General features: G+C 32.5%; 1 protein-coding gene and 1 long non-coding RNA gene across 3 annotated transcripts; one reads left to right on the top strand and one right to left on the bottom strand.

Moving 5' to 3' along the window:
* Positions 1–265: 265 nt before the first annotated feature.
* LOC134715655 (uncharacterized) lies at positions 266–3,618 on the top strand. 2 transcript variants are annotated; one of them, XR_010106788.1, is made up of 5 exons: positions 266–338; positions 892–1,087; positions 1,451–1,519; positions 2,448–2,512; positions 2,756–3,618. It is a non-coding gene; the product is annotated as an uncharacterized LOC134715655 (long non-coding RNA). The 2 variants fall into 2 exon arrangements; XR_010106787.1 differs by having other exon boundaries at positions 889–1,087.
* Positions 883–13,319, bottom strand: LOC134715654 (uncharacterized). Its single transcript, XM_063577982.1, has 3 exons — positions 13,088–13,319; positions 3,612–3,780; positions 883–1,015 (listed from the first exon to the last, which is right to left on the bottom strand). The coding sequence occupies exons 1-3, from the start codon at positions 13,182–13,184 to the stop codon at positions 955–957; spliced, it is 327 nt and encodes a 108-aa protein (XP_063434052.1). The 5' UTR covers positions 13,185–13,319; the 3' UTR covers positions 883–954.
* Between the last annotated feature and the right edge of the window lie 6,541 nt (positions 13,320–19,860).

Raw genomic sequence — 19,860 nt, 5'->3', positions numbered from 1 at the left:
TTGGTTATTTTGCACATTTACAACACACAACAAAGATATTTATCAGTTTAGATGTTTTTTTGGTACACAAATTCATGAAAAGTCAATCCTGATTGAATTTTTACTTCAAGGGAGACTAGTACAATAAACTGCAAGAATGTTTCTTTCAGTGGGAGATAACTCACTATTATGCAATCTGAATACAGAATAGATTAATAAAAGTTTAGGCTGCAATTTAACAAATTTGTATAATATATAATTTGTGTCAATTTTAATTGCTTTTTAGGTAATTTATAAAACAGTGCCAATGTTTTCATGAAGGGGAGTAAGACTTGTGGTATAAGATATCTTAAATACAAGTACGTATGTTATTCCTCTATTTAAAAAAAAAAGATAATCATAAAATAAGTTTACAAGGAAAAAACATACACAAGGCTTAAGGTTGTAAGACATCAAATGGTGTTTTGTTGTTGACTAAAGGTTGTCAAATTTTGAATTGATCACACTGATATCATTGTAAAGACTTGTATGCAGGCTTTGGCTAAACCATGAAATGAAAAACCAACAAAATTACAATTGTTCACCAAATAAGACGCTTAAAATAGCTCCATTGATGCATGTCAGGTTATGAAGCTTGAAGGAATATATATAAAAAACAAGATGTGGTATGATTGCCAATGAGACAACTGTCCAAGAGACCAAAATGACACAGACATTAACAACTATAGGCCACCATACTGCCTTCAACAATGAGCAAAGCCCATACAGCATAGTCCGCTATAAAAGGCTCCTATATGAAGATGTAATACAATTCAAACTAGAAAACTAACTGTTTATATTTATTTATTATATTGACCAACAGCAGTCTTATAAATATAGCCTAATTTATAATTTTATATTTTTTTCCAGTAGCAGGCCAGTCCCAAGTTTCAGTCCAGATAGCAGATGAGTAGCAACTCCATGGAAGATGTTTACTTAGATCTTCAACCAAGTCCGAGGCTTTGCCATGTAAGCAATCAAGCACCAAGGATAGCAGCTGGAATGAAGATTAATTATTACATTGATCTTCAAACAAGTCTGAGGCTTTGTCATGAAAGAAATAATGCAAGTATATTCAAGCCAAATAATTCTGTACATTATAAGGGAAAATGTGATAAAGTCTATAAGGATTATCTATAAGGCAGCACACATTTTTGTTATTTTGCACATTTACAACACACAAAAAAGATATGTATCAGTTTGATAAATGTTTTTCTGGTACACGAATAAAATTTAATGCCATGAAAAGTAAATCCTGATAGAATTTTTACTTCAAGGGAGACAAGTACAATAAACTGCAAGAATGTTTCTTTCAATGGGAGATAACTCACTATTATGCAATCAGAATACAGAATAGATTAATAAAAGTTTAGGCTGCAATTTAACAAATTTGTATAATATATAATTTGTGTCAATTTTAATTCCTTTTTAGGTTATAAAACAGTGCCAATGTTTTCATGAAGGGGAGTAAGACTTGTGGTATAAGATATCTTAAATACAAGTACGTATATAATTCCTCTATTTAAACAAATTTTATCATACTGCCAATAAAAAGAAACAAACAATCAGCTATCACTGGGCTTGAAAACTTTTTGTCAGTAGTTTTAATGTTTGATTTATTAGTACCAGTAGTTGAAAATGTCAACTCAAACTAGATGGAGATCTTTGTCTGGTTTTATTGGTGTTTTGTAGATTAGTTAGTTTACAGGTTATATATTTACTTTCAAAATGTCACAAGTATTAGCCTTTCCAAAAAAACTAGTCGTCTCTTAGCTGATGAAAATGGAAAGTGTTCTCGTTTTGTAGTCTAGATTAATTCATTTAGAATATTAACCAACAAGTTTTATCACACACGCGAGGTCACACATTATTAAGTAGTATATATGGTTTGATGTTGTTGTTTCCAGAAGATTCAGCTATTTATATATAAAAGTTACCTGTGTACCAATATCATGAATATGTATGATTAATGACCAGACAAAATCTAATTGCTAAAATAGCGAGAACAAATCCGATACTCTACGGGATTGAAGGACATTTACTAAGGTTTGGATTGTCCTAACCAATCAATAAACTTTGATTATTCACGTCTCGTCTCGTAATATCTTCCAATCAGGTAGTAAGAAGCATTCACACACTGGCTGTCCATCATTCAATTCTTAACATCGTCTCCGAGGAGACGATAATTAACAAAAAAATCTCCCCATAAGCTGTCAAGGCTGAAAGGCGTTCTTACTCTTTGAGGTTTCAGAGGTTGGAAAGTATGTTGTATTTGTTAGCTTGTTTGGGATGTTGTCCCATTGATGTGTTCTCTGCATCTTCTTTCACCTTGATATGTTATATATCACATATTTCTATCTATTGTGCATAAGTATACCAACAGTGATTCCTTTTTACTATTTTGAATGAATAAGTGTTTTATTTTTCAGGTTAGCATTACAGCTTGTACTTACAGATTGATGTTGGAAATGGCTATTAGAGTTGACTTTTAAAAGTAAGAAAGAACTATTTTATAGATAAATAAAATTATTCTATTAAGAATCATGTAAATTCCCATGTGATTTTTACAATCTTTTTACAATTTAATATTTTCTGGAATGACCTGTCAAGTTTTTGGAAGGGAAATTTCTTTGGAAAAACTTTCTCTGCTTTAATTGTTATTCCCAGTTTGCTATTTTTTGCCTATTTCAGTTTCTTGAAATATGACAGAATATTGAAAAGTGCATTTCTTTTTCAGATAACAATTACTGTGGTTGAAGAATATAATTATGTGATGAATTCTCCATACTCCTTAGAGATGTTTTGAAGGTTCTTAACATGTTGAAAGCTGGGGACTCTCACTTCACAAGACATCAGATTTAACATCCCCATTCTGACACTGGACATGGCTGCCAATTTGTACATGCTGCACTACCAAACAGAAGCCTTATTTACTTTTGCAAGGATTTTACTGCCAGTCTGAAGAAGACCAAGAGTGACCATATTTCCCTTTGGGGTCTTTCTAACTCTACTGAACAGTTTCCAATATAAACGGTTCACATAAATCTTGCATAAACAAGAGAAAGAATGTAGTTGGTAAATTCTAAAATAATTAATGTAAAGATTCTCCATTTTCAACAAGAGTGGAAGTTTTGATTAAGGTTAATGTATTGTTTTTTGAATTTTCACTCAAATTTCTTTTTCTCACTATCATTAAATGCTATTGATTTTTATTATTGTGGCTCAACAGATAAAAATTTTCCTATTAAGTTAACATTTACATTGGTTAAGAATGGAGAATCTACAAATAACAAAAATATTATAAATAATTTTAGTATAGCAATGAGTTTGAAACTTTTTCTTCTTCTGTAAGATAGTAAAGGGTTCGGATATATGCCTGTTGAGAATAAAATTACAAATAGAGAGTGAAAGTAGTTGTGACAGTAAACTGAATTAAGAATGTTAAATAAAATATGTTTTTGCAAATTTGGACGACAATTAATTACAATTATGTACCATTTCAACAATAGAAGTAGTATAGACTTGCAAATCCGTACCATTACAACACTGGAAGTAGTATGGTTGTCTGAGCGAAGCCAATTGGAAGCACGTACCTCTTAGTGAAGCTAATTGGGAGCACACCCTCTGTCTTGTTGCGAAGCTGATTGGAAGCAGTACATATATACCTCTGTCTGCAAAAGCTAATTAGAAGCAGTACCCCTGGCAGAGTGGTCCCAATTAGAGGCATGTAACTCTGAGGGAAGCCAATTGGAAGCAGTAACTCTGCAAAATTTGATTCAAAATTATTCAACAAATTTTATTTAACATTGAAATAACTGTTCTTGGGCCTATGAGATGAGTTCAGTAACTGTAGATTCAGCAAATTCCTTGATCAGTTAATGTAGATTCTGCAAATTCCCTGATATGGAGCTATGTACATAAAAGTTGAGTTTTATTCCATCTTAAAGAGTTAACTTAGTCTGTAAAAAAATCTGTGTAAATATGTGTTAAGGCCTAAATTGACCTCAACTTATTGTTTGTCTTGCATTGCCTTAGACCATTTCCTAACTGTGTGGTATGCTATAGCAACTTTTCCATCCTGAAAGAATTATTTGTGGCAAAATTGCTTCACAAATTTTAATTTGATGGACAAAATTACAATTTTTGAGAAGCCCCCCCCAAAAAAAATACCCTCTTAATTTCATTTTATGTAATGCATAAAATAAGAAGCCCCTATTAATATAAGGTGAAATGGGATAATATCAACTTGGTTATCAGAATTTGTGATTATCTCCCCTTATCAAAAAAAAGAACTTTCTTTTAAGTCATTTTAAGTTGCTGGAGTCTTAAATTTTTATAGTTGATTTGATGTATGCTTTATACATATTTCAGTATATTTTTAACTTTGTAATTTCGTGTGTGTACGAACTTGTGTATTTTTGTTTTAACATGTAAAGCGCTTAGAGTAATTGTATTTTTATATAATGCGCTATAAAAATGCCTTGTAATAATAATAATATTAATAATAACTTTTGTCAGTGTAGAAATTTAACTGGAAATATTTCGTTGTAAAGGAGGGCTTTCAATACAATTTGAAGGAGTAAGCTGAAATCAGAAAGCACATTTTTTATGTATGAAATTAAGGAAGTTTGCTTGTTATGTTTTGGAATATTTGTCAGATTTTCAGATTTCTCTGGTTTTATTCATTTGAATGTCTTAAATAAAATTGACCCCCATTTTTCTATTAATAAATCTTTTACATGCATAATGATAATCCATCTATAAAAGTCTCATTAAATTTTAATTATTTTCTAATAGTTTTTAAGAACTTTTAAACTTGTCACTGTTAAAGATATGATATGCGTAGAACAAATATTTTACCCGCAAAAATCTCAATGGTTTATATTTTGGAAACTAGCACATTAACCTTTAAATTATTTTTGTTCTTTTGATTCCTTTATTAATCACCTATCAACATAAACTAGTGGTCATTATTTTGAAACTGAGAACCAAACTGCTTTCCCTTAAAAAAAGAACCACCACATAACAGCTATGATCTTTAGATTTCAGCCGTTTCATATTTCATATAATTTTGTTTTGCTCATACATAGATGACAAACATATATAAATGAGAATTATCTAATCATCAGCTTCAAGCCTTTAAATAGGCCTATATCAAACTTGATACATCAAACGCCTTGTTTTAAACTTAGCAGAACAGTTAATATGCTGGTCAATGCCCCATGCCCTCTGCAAATGGGATAACTGTAAAGAAAGTTCTACTAAATTTATGAACAATTATTTCTTTTATCCAAAAATTTGAATATAAGAGGTAGGGTATACAGTCTTATTCAATAAGATAGACAAGTTTTGGTTCCTACGGCACCCTCATCAGAATTAAAACTACAGAAGAGTCCAAAATTCCCAAATGATAATGTGTTCTTCACAATTTTTTACCATAAGAAGAAATTACATATAGTGAGTGAAAGTAGTTATGACAGTAAACTAAATTAAGAATGTTATATAAGATATGTTTTTGCAAATTTGGACGACAATTAATTACAATTATGTACCATTTCAACAATAGAAGTAGTATAGACTTGCAAATCCGTACCATTACAACACTGGAAGTAGTATGGTTGTCTGAGCGAAGCCAATTGGAAGCACGTACCTCTTAGTGAAGCTAATTGGGAGCACACTCTCTGTCTTGTTGCGAAGCTGATTGGAAGCAGTACATATATACCTCTGTCTGCAAAAGCTAGTTAGAAGCAGTACCCCTGACAGAGAGGTCCCAATTAGAAGTATGTAACTCTGAGGGAAGCCAATTGGAAGCAGTACCTCTGCAAAATTTGATTCAAAATTATTCAACCTATTTTATTTAACATTCTTTTTAAAGTTTACTTTCATACCAACTCTCATTTTCTATTTATAATTACTCCCCTTGTTGACATTGTGAGGCTCAAGTATTGTTATAAGGGTAAAATATTTTATAAATTTTAGATTATGCACCTTTAAATGTAACTTAACTTACTTTTTTACAGCTAAGGTTCCTCAAGATCTATAGAGAGGCTGATATAAGTTTGCTATCAAAGGCTTATGATACATTAACAGGGGAGGTAATAACACTGCTAATGTCAAGTGTTACTTTTAGCCATGTAAAATAGTTACATATCAAGATATTTTTTTTTTTTTACTGATTTAACATGAAAATGAATTAGCTTGAAGTTGAATATGTTAGATTATTTGTGCCAATTTGTAGAAATCACCAATGGAATTGTTCTAAATAAGATAAATATACAGCCAATAATAATGTGTTTTTAAAATAAAATCATGTATAAAGATTATTTGTGCTAGTTTGAAGAAATCACCAGTGATATATTTTAAATTAGATAAATATGCATCCAAAAATGATGTTTTTTTTTAATGTGGGAGCCCTACAGTTTTCACTTTGTTTGTCTGTCTACAATTTTTGTAAATGCAAAACCGTCCCCAAAAAAGATGGGTAAATTAAAACAATCTTTACCATTCACTGTGCTTCCCAGCACTTTGATTACCATTCTAGGACTATGCCCCTTTACATATGGAACAGTTCCTGAATGTTTTCCTTTCTGTTCTCTTAATTTAAGTTTGTCTCAACTAAATTTAATGAAATATATATACATATTGCTTATTACCACTAAACTCAGTTTTAAAGTTCAAAATTTGGCAGCTTCGCTTTTACAGTTCTTGAGTTATGTCCCTTTATAACGTTATATGCTGGCGGTGGCATCTTCTGTGTCCCTATGGAGACATTGACCCCATTTATTTTTAATAATAGTTCTCTTTTTTTATACTGTCCAAAGTATACCTCCTGAGACAGGTCTTCCAAGCAAATAGTTTCAGAACGGGTTTCCAACATTTTTCCACTACATTGATTTTATTTCATTTTAAACACAGTTAACAATTATTTCATCAATTATCATTATAATGATTTTCTTTAGGTGTATATTTTTATGCTAATGAGTTGTATTCATGTATATTGTTTTTATAATAATTCCCTAGGCATAAAAGTACAACATACGTGCCAACTTTTCAAAATGGCCATGCAGGTTTTGCATGCAAGTTGGCTGTCATAGTCCTAAAAAACCTTCAAGGTGGCCTGCAAATACATTTTAATGTTGTTTTTTGTCTACTTCATACCTTTATTAGCTAAAAGTAATTGTAAAATAAATTGTTTTGTTTAAATTGTGGACAAAATTGCTCTTTCAAAATTTCAATTTGGGAGCCTCCATGGGGGAAATTCCCCGCAAATAGTGACAGTTGCCAGGTATGGTACAACAGCAATTGAGCATGTGTAATACATGTACACCTAGGAATTTTGTGCTTTATGTGTATATGTTTGTGCTTATGAGTTGTATTCATGTATATTGTATGTATAATAATTTCCTAGGCATATAAGTATAACAGGAATTGTGTACACGTAGGCATAGGAATTTTAGAACCAAAATATTTGGGTTGTAAAGTGACATCCTTATGTATTTTAGTTTTAGTTTGAACTTTGAACATTGTATTTTTTGGGGTGTTTAAAGAACAAAGATTTGCATAATTTTGTATTTTTATATTTAAATAATCTTATGTAAGTGGAATGGCTATTATTATATATACAAACATAATCGTATTTCGTCTCTTGTACCAAATATTTTATAGCTGTAGTCCTAATGACAAGATTTCTTTTTAACTTACATATTTACAAACACAATTATGTTTTCTTTTTTCATTTACCTAGTGAGGTCACTGGCATTGACAAAAGGACACAGGTTTCCTAAAATAAGTTTTCCTGGTCAGCCACAGAACATTATTGTATATAGGATACTAGCTTAGTACTAGCTTAGTATTTTTATAAGTTCATGTCAGTAGGTGTAAGACATGTGACTAACATTATAGCGGAAATTTTTTCCATGAGATTATCACTTTCTAGCCCACTGCAGACAGAGCAACATTCAAGTTCCATTCATATTATAAATATACTTTGATACATGCATTTATATATTTTTTAAAACAATACACGTCCGAGTATGTCTCGTGAGACAACTTGTCGCATTATAAGGGTCACAGCATATATGACTGTTTCCAGACCCTTGGGTCGGACCCAGGTTTCCAGTTTCCAATTATTTGGTTTGTTTGGTTGTTCCTGGCCGGCGAGGTTGTTGATGATCGAGTTATTCATTTGTTCAGTTATTCAGTTTACATTCATGTCAACCATGTTATATCTCTTGTTCGTACAAGGTTTACTTTTTCTAGCTAAGTTGTACCTAATATTATATTTCAAGGTTTTTGTTATTAGGGAGTAATTGTGGTTCTTGCTTTTTTAATATGTTTATATAGATATATATTTATATTAAGACACATGTATTTAATTATTTAATAAATTCCGTTGTCCACTAATGACTATGCTTGCTTGGCTTTCGGCAACACTATATATATTGTATTCATTTATGCCTTATAATAGATATGAGCATATAGGGTATTCATGTAGTTAATTAAATGCAAAAGGTTGACATGAGATTGGTACAAGTTATTGAATTCATATTGTACAATGTATGTTTATATTGATAATTTGTCTTATTAAATGGCAGCTCACAATATGCTGTACTTGAGCTAGTCAACAAACATAAGTCTGTGTTGTGTTTTTCTTTAAGGAGTTAAAGTTAAAATGTATTTTGTGGAAAGAAAACTAATTTAAGATCCTATGTCATTCAAGCCGTCTGAGTTATTGATAAAATAAGATGTGGTATGATTGTCATTTAGACTCAACTCTCCACAAGAGACCAAATGACACTGAAATAAACAACAGTACAGCCTTCAACAATGAGATATAGTCAGCTATAAAAGGTTATGAAATGACAAATGTAAAACAATTCAAACATTGGTTTTGTTAATGTAAAAAAGATGTACGATTGCCAATGAGACAACTCTCCATAAGAAATTAAGAACTATAGGTCACAGTACGGCCTTCAACAAAGAGCAAAGCCCGTAACGCATAGTCAGCCTATAAATTTCAGGGTAAGAAGTTAAGGTTATATATATAGTTATCAAAGGTACCAGGCTTATAATTTAATATACCAGATATGCGTGCGTATATGTATACCATCTTTTCCGCTAGTTTATTGTTTTGTTTTCTGTTTGATTAAATTGATAATTAAGATTCATTTTAGTACATCTAGTGAGCTGTTTATTTGGCAATTGTAAATGGCAGTCAGGGTTTAAGAACATGCCTTGTTCAACCTGCTAGTCAAATGCATTTTGTTAAAATATACTTAATACCCATGCTATAAAGAGCGGTATTTAGTGAGGGAAGATGCATGTGTTCATCCATCCCTATGTGCTTCTGAAAAGTATAGCAATGTTTGTGAGAGTAGCAGCTCTCAGTTTTTGAATATCTCATTTAAATCTTTTGTTAACAATATAACTGCTAAATAACTGTGAAGGCTAAATAAACTGCAAGAAAAACAGCTATGGAATGCTTTTTGAATGCCTATATGAAAATTAATCATTGCCTTGAATTTGTAAACTGTGAATGCTAATAAACTGCTGTCCACTTTAACTTGCCAAGTTGGGCTATAGGTCACCATACGGCCTTCAATAATGAGCAAAGCCCATACCGCATAGACAGCTATAAAAGGCCCCAGAATGACAAATGTAAAACAATTCAGAAGAGAAAATTAAGTTAACAGCCTAATCTATTTACAAAAAAATGAAGGAAAACAAATATGTAACACATCAACGACAACCACTGAATTACAGGCTGCTAACTTGGGACAGACACACAAAACAATACAGAATGTGGCAGGGTAAATAAACATGTTAGGGGGATCAAATCCCTCCCTTACCTTGGACAATGGTGTAACTGTACAACATAAGAACGAACTATAATAAATACTTCCCTGAGCACAGCCTGATACGACCACAGATGTTGAAACCTGAATAGTTGGTCCAAATTTGGACACAATATTCAAGTTTGATACTGTCTGAATTTTGATTGCGTTCAAATTTTTGGTAAACATAAAATAGGTTTCTGACACACAAAAAAAACAAGATCTTACAAATATATTGCGCAATACTGTGCAATTAAAGATTTCTTCTTGAAACTGTATTGAACAAAAAATTGAACCCCTTCAAAAAATTGTAACCCTCAAGAACTTTTTGAATCACCCATTGTAGCAATTACACCACACTCGATCCCTGCCTTTCCTTTGAAGTATGAACCTTGTAGTACAATTTCAGAGAGATCCATACACTAAAAACACAAGTTATTATCTGGAAACTAAATATATTTTTATTTTAGCCCTTTTTGGACCCTTATTCCAGTCAAACTAAGTTTTAACCTCAAACTAATTGCAACAGAAAATGTTTTAGTTCTAATCTATAGCATTAAGACCTAATATACACAGAAAAAAGTCCCATAAAATCTAACTTTAGGAAAACTCAAAATCAGCATTTTTAATTTCCTATGAAATTAACATTGAAAGGGGAGATAACTCTGTAAAATATGAGTCTTTTTTTGGTTAGTTTTGTTGATTTTCTTTAAATTAATGTAAAGTATGATACTTTTATATGGTTACAAGTGTGGACACAGATGAGTGTGGATAGTATGTTTGGATGTTTGACAGTGTCTTATGATGTTCTATGTTTTTCCTATATGGTGTTATTAACTGTGTTGCACGATGACAACCAATCTGAGCATTATGAGTGTTATTTATTAAAAAAAAAAATTATGTTTAAGGCAGGCATGGAAGAGACAGTAATTATATTAGTTACCAAATGATTATGATAGAATATGTTCTACATCTTTGATTTTGGATACATTTTGTAGCTAGAAGAGCAACATGGTTCTTTTTTCTTCAAGTGTTTTTTTTTCTAAATGGGAGATGATATCTAGTTTTGAGAACATGATATAAGGAGCCTGTAGTTCAGTGGTTGTCGTTTGTTTATGTGTTACATATAAGTTTTATGTTTATTTTTTTAATAAAAATAAGGCCATTAGTTCTCTCGTCTGAATTGTTTTACATTGTCATTTCGGGGCCTTTCATAGCTGATTATGCGGTATTGGCTTTGCTCATTGGTTATGGCCGTACTGTGACCTGTAGTTGTTACATGTAATTTCTGTGTCGACTTGGTCTCTTGTCACCTCTTTTTTTATATGTATTTGCTTACTATAAGTATGGTTCTATTTATATTAGTTTATGGTGGATCGTCTTTATCATTAGTTAATTTTTTTGTTAAAATGTCGAATTGTTCCTCAGATTAGAATACATCTATAGGTTTTTAGTAATGACAATGCCGGACATGATGCTTGGGGATAGATGATCTGGGAAATATAAACTTCTGTGCTGATTTATATCGATACTTTGATTATATCTCCTCCAAAGCTGGTCGAAGCAACAAAAAAATGACCAATATGAAAATGATTTCACCAAAAGAACCTTTGTGAGCATGCTTCAAAGACTCATAACTGCTCCAAAAGTAATCTGATAGAATTTCAAGCATGTCAAGCCAATATTATCAAAATCTACTTTATTAGTCTTAATATGTCTAAATATCGAATAAGTCATAGTATTCAAAAGGTAATGCAAAAATCTTCCTTTTCATTTTTTGTTTGTTATATGGATACAAATATAAGTGATACATGTACCAATACAATATTTGTTGTGGTATGACAGTGTAGAAATTAAAATTTACTATAACAATGTTGGGATACTAAGTATCAAGGTCCATGGCGATGAAGTGTAATAGTATCTTTTGACTTGGAACTACAAAACTTATTTCTGCGTCTTTGGGTCGGCCATTCTGCGCTCACATAAGCTTTCTGTAATATGTTTAATACTTTTTGGTCCACCTATTAAATTTACCATTTGGATAAAAGTTAGGAAATCAGAAGCCAAATTATTTTTTTCAAGATTTTGAATCGCTGTTTTGACATAGTTAGAATAGTAGTGTCGTTGTCTTCGTGTTTCCCTGAAGCTGTATTGTCATTTGATGCGAAAGATTCGGTGAGTGTTTCATTACGAGATTTACCGAATTCTTTTTGAGTGAGTACTTTTTGCGGTTTGCACGAGCGCTTTCGGGAGGAGCCTGATGATGAACTTTGATGGAGTGTGATTGTTAGTGGCTTCGGCAAAATCTTATATAGAGATCTGCTCTGTGATTTCCCTCCATGTTTCGGTGCATTGAACCACAGTCGTGTTTTTTTCTGACCATGATAGTAACTAAAAAGAAAATGAAATTTTCCAGCGGTAAAAAAATATATTTTGGGTTATTTTTTACTATTTATGAAGTCAAAAGCAAATGTCTTATATGACTAAAAAAAACCAGACAAAATGAAATGCTTTTAGTTTTTAATATATTATCGTCATATAGTAGATGTGTTTGAATCAGGAAAAGACCGATTTACATGATTCATATACAAATCTATTCGTTTTCTTATTGAAAGCCTCTACCCCTTGAGATGCAAAATCTGACACCCTTTATATTTTGAAAAGCATTTAAAAGCATCAGCTTTGTTAGAAAACATTGAACAAAGTCTAAAGGATATGATGTCTAACATCGACAGCATAATGAAGGATAGAGAACAAAATTTGACTGCCATTGAAAAACAAAGAACAATGTTTCACACTGAAATAATACAAATACGTCAAAAATTTATTTCCCATCTCGATTCATTACTTACTTTATTTCTTTTAACTTACAAATAAAAGAAAGAGCATAGAAATCTTACAAACCAACATGTCAGCGTTAAAAGAACATGCTTCTGACCTCCAGATATTTCTTGGCAGTAAATCGCTTGAGACGGAAGTAGAAACAGAAATAAAATATTTGGAGTTGTTGTTTCAAGACGGTAGTCTCTACCAAAATAAACTAAAATGCGACATAAGTGAAAAGATATCATATATATTGACTACCATTTCAGCCTTTGGATCAGTGTCCATAGAGACATCACAAACAGCAATCGTTTACAAATCTAACAAGAAGAAACAAGCTCAGATCGTATCTGCTATACCGCATCCCCTGAAGTCAATAGAAACTATTAGCATTTCTCTTAAATCGAAATTACCTTTTCCCTTCACAGAAGAATTTAGCTTTCGAGGCTTTACGGTATCACCAAGTGGATTCATCGTGTTGTCTGACACTTCCCAAAGACTTGGTATCATGAACTCTTGCGGAACCTATGATTTGATTAAAAAGGGTTTATTTAGGTATGACGATATCACCTTTGTTGATGACATTACAGTCGCTGCATCTACACATAACGCAATAGAAATTATTAACCTTGATACTAAGGTGACCGAAAGAGTTATTAGTATTCCCGGAGCTTGTTATGGAATACAGTACTATAACGGAAAATTGTTCTGTAATACTACTAAAATGGGAATTCAAATGAAACAGTTATCAAACGGGCAAATCCGTGACTGATCTAGTTAAAGAAAGAGATCTGAAAAATTGGTCATATCTAACAATACACGAAGACAAAATTTACCAAACAACGTCCGATTGTTTTGTCAGGTGTTATACAATGACAGGCGAAACGTTATGGCAACACATTTTTCAGAAACACGAGGGCGTGGCACGTGGTATCACTGTTGATAATAACGGCATAGTATATGTTGCAAAATATAATAAAAACTCCATTGCATTGCTTTCTCCAGATGGACAACGTTGTCGACATTTGCAAATTAGTGATGCGAAGAAACCATGGGGGCTTCATTTCAACGTAATTACGAATTTATTAACCGTTGGCTGTTTGAACGGACAGATTGTGCTCTATGATATATAATTCGAATAATTCAAGCCCTTTCCGTGTCCGATTTTCTCCCACTAATGAAGCCTTCGTAGATCAGCGGAATATAACGACTGAATTATTCGGGTTGTATGATATATCGTATTCCGATTAGATAACTTCTGCAATATGCCTTCTGAATCGATCCATAGTACAAAGGGTGTTGCGAAACGGGAAACGGAAAACGGAAACGGAAAGAAATTTTTATATAGACGGAATTAAAGGTGGGAAATAAAGAACTTTAAAAATCAATAGATCTTGTCTTGCTGGTAAATTTTGCTATTAAAAGTTTCTATCTATTTATCATATATTTAAATATTACAGGCGAACAAGTGAGAAAATTCTACTTATAAGGTCTAAAACTCCTATAAGATGTCATTTGACCGTTTTGACGTGAATGGACTTCAACGCTGCGAGCAAATCCCGCACCCAGACGTATCAGTTGGCCGCTAAATAAAATTGTGTACTAGTTCAGTAAACATTAGCGTCATACTAAACTCCAAAACATATAAATGAGATTAAATTTAAAAAATGTATACAGGACTTAAAAGGGCCAGTCTCGGGACAGGCGCAAAAATGCGGCGGGGTTAAAAATGTTTTGTGAGATTCCAACCTCCCCCATATACCTCTAGCCAATGTAGAATTAAGAAACACATATGAAGCAATACACATGTAGTAAACCTCATTTTAAAAGACGTCCGAGTCCGATGTTAGATTAGACATGTTTTTCACATCAAGTTTTCGTTATTCATAACGTTTTTTAATGGACAACACTTGCATTTCATCCCTATGTTTTAATTTAAGCCATGTCGGCTAACTTGGTTGACTTTCATGGTTATCCATGGCCAACACAGTTTTTAAACTAAATACACCAATGATAATTATTGCAAATTGTAACCAATACTATGAGGCGACTCTCTTTTAGACACATGTTCAATAACAATTGGCCCAGTAGTTTCAGAGACTGAGAAATTTTATTAAAGTTAACAAGAACGAAATCGGACGACGAACGCCAAGTGACGAGAAAAGCTCACGTAACAGGGACGGGTCAGATAAAAAAAGAGAACTCTTTCAAAGTACACCATTAAAGACTAAATCAGGTCTTAGAACCGGCAGCAAACGACCATGACAGAGCAAAAAACATTGAATGAACATTTCATTATAATTGTATCAACTAAGAAGATATCAACTAAATATGTACCCCTTCAAAAACCGTTACATCTTATTAAAAATGGAAAGACATAAAGTATGGTTGAGAACAAAATTTGAATATGGATTCAATATATAAACAGAATGAGGGCCAGAAGAAATATGCCATAGAATGTAAAACAAAAAATATAAAATAAACTAGCAGCTATCATAATTATTATTATTCACCTTTTTTTCAACAAATCATCAATACCAGCTTGATACATGATGAAAGGACAACAGAAGACATTTGTTCATTTCCGCTAATTTTAAAAGTATCTCAAACATGCATTCTCTGCAACATGCTGCAACATATAGTATGCTCCAACATAATGCGTTACCGTCTTGAATATTATAATATAATCAATGCTTTTAGATGCAAGATTTTTTATTAGTTAATAGTGGCTTTAAACTAGATGTCATCTAACTGCGAGAACTCTCGGATATGTACCCTCAGTATGTACCTTGTCGGGTCTTTTTGTTGTTGGGATGTACAAGTACCCGGCCACGTCCACTTGTATTTGTGTCCATCTGATGAGTTAAGTCTTTTCAACTAATTTTTATAGTTCGTTCTTATGTTGTAATATTATACCACTGTCCCAAGTTAGGGGAGGGTTGGGATCCTGCTAACATGTTTAACCCCGCCACTACTAACACAAAGGTTCCTGGTTCGATTCCCGTTTGGGATGAAAATTTCAGGAACTCAATTTTCGGCTCTCTCTTGACACCATTTGCGAGTATGGTCTTAAGGAAACGATGATAGTCCGTCGGAAGGGGACGACAAATGGCTGGCCCGTGTTAAGAGAGAGCCATATCTCTTGCACGTTAAAGACACCCTTGTAGATTTCGAAAAAGAGTAGGCTAATGCCGCTACAAGGCAGCACTCGCAAAGTGGAAAGGGATTAATATAAGTTGCAAAACTTGTTTCCCAATCCACTCTAAATAAATATGTTTAAACTAATACTTTATGCTTTAAAATCTTTTATTTCAAATTCATTCCTCTGGGTTTTACTCTTATGAACATGAGTCTTTGTTGCAATACTCACATGTTCTCGTATATATATGTTGGTCATCACCAGCACAGTAGTCAGAACTTTGGTGTTTTTTTTTTATAAATTTGCTGTTTGCAGAAGTTTTAATTATTCGAAATACTACGGATTTTCTTATCCTAGACATAGACTACCTTATCCGTATTTGGTACAATTTTTTTTTTAGTTTTGGATCCTCAATGCTCTCCAACTTTATACTTATTTATTTTGTTTCAACTATTTTGATCTGAGCGTCACTGACGAGACTTATGTAGACGAAACCGGCCTCTGACGTATCAAATTATAAGTCTTTGATAACTATTTGATTAGTTTTTGGATGCTCGCACGACTACTTAATGTATCTCATGGTTGTCAGTTTGTATTGCTCAATTTCCAATTCTGATACTTTCTGATGAATATTTTGACTTGAACCTTTCACTCTATGTAAAAGTACTTTTATGTCGGATAGTTGTTATATCTGTGCTCACAAGAGTATTTATGTGCACTATCAAGCATTGCTTGAATATCTGTTTCGTCTGCTGATATATCTGTTTTTCTGGTTTGTTATTTGTTTCTCATACTATAACATAAATATATAGGTAATAATGCCACTATATTTGGTGTATGGGATAACTGTAAGGATTTCATGCCAGTCTGGCAGGTTTCATTTCACCTTCACGTTATTTCATGAATCATTGATAATTAGAAATGCATGTGATACCTGTATTAAACGGGTGTTGCTAAACGTCGGAAACGGAATACGGAACGGAAACGGAAACAGAATGAAAAGCATCTTTTCTTTTTGGTAGTAAGATCTACAAAAAAGTTAATATGACCAACATTGTCAATTGAACCCTCGATGAGTTATATTGCCGTTTATATGACAATTTAACACAATTGGTTCATTAAGTTTGCTAACATCTAAAAATCTTCTCCTCTGAAACTTTTGTGCTTTATACTTCTTAACTTTAAATGAATGTTTGAATTGAGGCATCGACCCAGTGGTAGTAATAAAATTAACGGTACCAATTTTCTTGCACCAGATGCGCATTTCGACAATACATGCCTCTTCAGTGATGCTCGTGGCCAAAATATTTGAAATCCAAAGTTATATAAAAGATGAAGAGCTATAATCCAAAAGGTCCAAAAAGTTTAGCCAAATCCGTGAAAGGAATCAGAGCTTTGCATGAGGGAGATACATTCCTTAATTTATAAAAAAAAAAAAAAATTTGTATCAGAAAATTTTAATAACACAATAAATCCGTATTTTCATGCCAGATTGATCTTGACCAGATAAACATTTTTACTTCTTGTCAGATTTGCTCTAAATGCTTTGGTTTTTGAGTTATAAGCCAAAAACTGCATTTTACCCCTATGTTCTATTTTTAGCCGTAGCAGCCATCTTGGTTGGTTTGCCCAATCACAAAACACAATTTTAAAACTAGATAGCCTAATAATGATTCTGGCTTTGTTTGGTAAAATTTGGCCCAGTAGTTTCAGAGGAGAAGAATTTTGTAAAAGTTAACTAAGATTTACGAAAAATGGTTTAAAATTGACTATAAAGGGCAATAACTCCTAAAGGGGTCAACTGACCATTTTGATCATGTTGACTTATTTGTAAATCTTACTTTGCTGAACATTTTTGCTGTTTACAGTTTATCTCTATCCATAATAATATTCAAGATAATATCCAAAAACAGCAAAATTTCCTTAAAATTTCCAATTCAGGGGCAACAACCCATCAACGGGTTGGCCCATTCATCTTAAAATTTCAGGGCAGATTGATCTTGACCAGATAAACAATTTTACTTCTTGTCAGATTTGCTCTAAATGCTTTGGTTTTTGAGTAATAACCAGTAACTGCATTTAACCTCCATGTTCTATTTTTAGTCGTGGCGGCCATCTTGGTTGATTGGCCAGGTCACCGGACACATTTTTTAAACTAGATACCCAAAGCCAATTGTGGACAAGTTTGGATAAATTTGGCCCAGTAGTTTCAGAGGAGAAGAATTTTGTAAAAGATCAGGGAGATTTACGAAAAATGGTTAAAAATTGACTATAAAGGGCAATAACTCCTAAAGGGGTCAACTGACCATTTTGGTCCTGTTGACTTATTTGTAAATCTTACTTTGCTGAACATTTTTGCTGTAAACAGTTTATCTCTATCCATAATAATATTCAAGATAATATCCTAAAACAGCAAAATTTCCTTAAAATTACCAATTCAGGGGCAGCAACCCAACAACGGGTTGTCCCATTCATCTTAAAATTTCAGGGCAGATAGATCTTGACCTAATAAACAATTTTACCTAGTCAGATTTACTCTAAATGCTTTGGTTTTTGAGTTATAAGCCAAAAACTGCATTTTACCCCTATGTTCTATTTTTAGCCATGACGGCCATCTTGGTTGGTTGGCCAGGTCAAAAAACACAAATTTTAAACAAGATACATCAATGATGATTGTGGCCAAGTTTGGTTTGATTTGGCCCAGTAGTTTCAGAGGAGAAGAATTTTGTAAAAGTTAACGACGATGGACGCCAAGTGATGAGAAAAGCTCACTTGGCTTTTAGGCCAGGTGAGCTAAAAAGCAAACATAATCATTGATGAAAGATTGAAACAAAACAATAACAGGTTAGTATTTCAGGCTCTTGAGAGCCTCTTGTTTTGTTATATTGATGCAAAAATTGTGTAGGCAGCCCAAATACAATTATTATCTAGCAGCGAAATGCACCTTATTTTGCAATTTATTCCAATTTCACAATATTTTTACTTTTGTCATATAACATTTAACATGTACTGGATGTGTGTATATCAGAGAAGTCTATAGTTCACACAGTTGAGTAAAATAAGTTTCTTGTCATTCTCACTCTTTTCAAACAATGTGTGAGAGTATAGCCCCAACATGTCTGCTGATGTTCAATGCATATTAAGAAACATGTCAGTTGTTGTAACTTAAATCATAAATCATAGTGGCAGTTTATGATTTTTTTGTATTCTGACCAAATGTATTGCTTTTGAATTTTTGTGTTACCGATAATGACTTGACTGTCTTTACTTGCAAATGAAAATGTGGTAAAAAGTATTGTCATCCAAGTTCAAATGAATCTTGTGTCATCTTCATAACTAGAAATTGTGTCATCTTCATAACTAGAAATTGAGAAGCTAGACTTGTTCAATCTTTTTCGCCTCAGAAAAGTTTTTTTTCCTATATTCAAATGGACCAAGATAAATACAAGAATAAGATAGAAGTTCTCAATTTCTTGTAAAATATTTGGCAAAATAATTTTCTAAAGCAATATAAACTATTTGTTGTTGGCCTTTGCGAGTCCAGCCATCTTTGGTATGGTGTTATTTTGTTTTTGCTTATAATTAGTGATAATTAATGCTGGACTGAGAACTCTAAATAAAACTTTATCCCAATTGTCCCTTAGCATTGTTTTATTTTTGTTTTTGGGGTTTTGAGGAAATCTCCTTTGCTTAGACTCTTGATTGAATCTCAATTACATCTAGAAGTAGAAGGTTTTGTAGTAAGTACATTATAAACAGATGATTATAATCAAATTAATGCACATAGTTATCCCTGTAGTTGCAAGTGCATGAGAAATGGACACCAATAAGTGTATTATTTGTGTAAAAGGAGACAGATTTGCTTGTTTCTGAATCCTGAAAATTTATTCCAACTGTGTAATATCGTTTTATGTTGATTTATTTGAATTATTATTGTTTAAACTAAATGGACACAAGTTATGTAAATTCTTCATCCTCTTATCAAATTAGAAACGAAATTGAAAGCATTGGTCTATATTAATTTTAAATGCTAAATTAAGTTGCCAA

Source organism: Mytilus trossulus, chromosome 4, assembly GCF_036588685.1.
Source record: "Mytilus trossulus isolate FHL-02 chromosome 4, PNRI_Mtr1.1.1.hap1, whole genome shotgun sequence".
Lineage (NCBI taxonomy): Eukaryota > Metazoa > Mollusca > Bivalvia > Mytilida > Mytilidae > Mytilus > Mytilus trossulus.
Note: the sequence above shows the minus strand (reverse complement) of the source record. Positions and strands in the feature narration are given on the sequence as shown.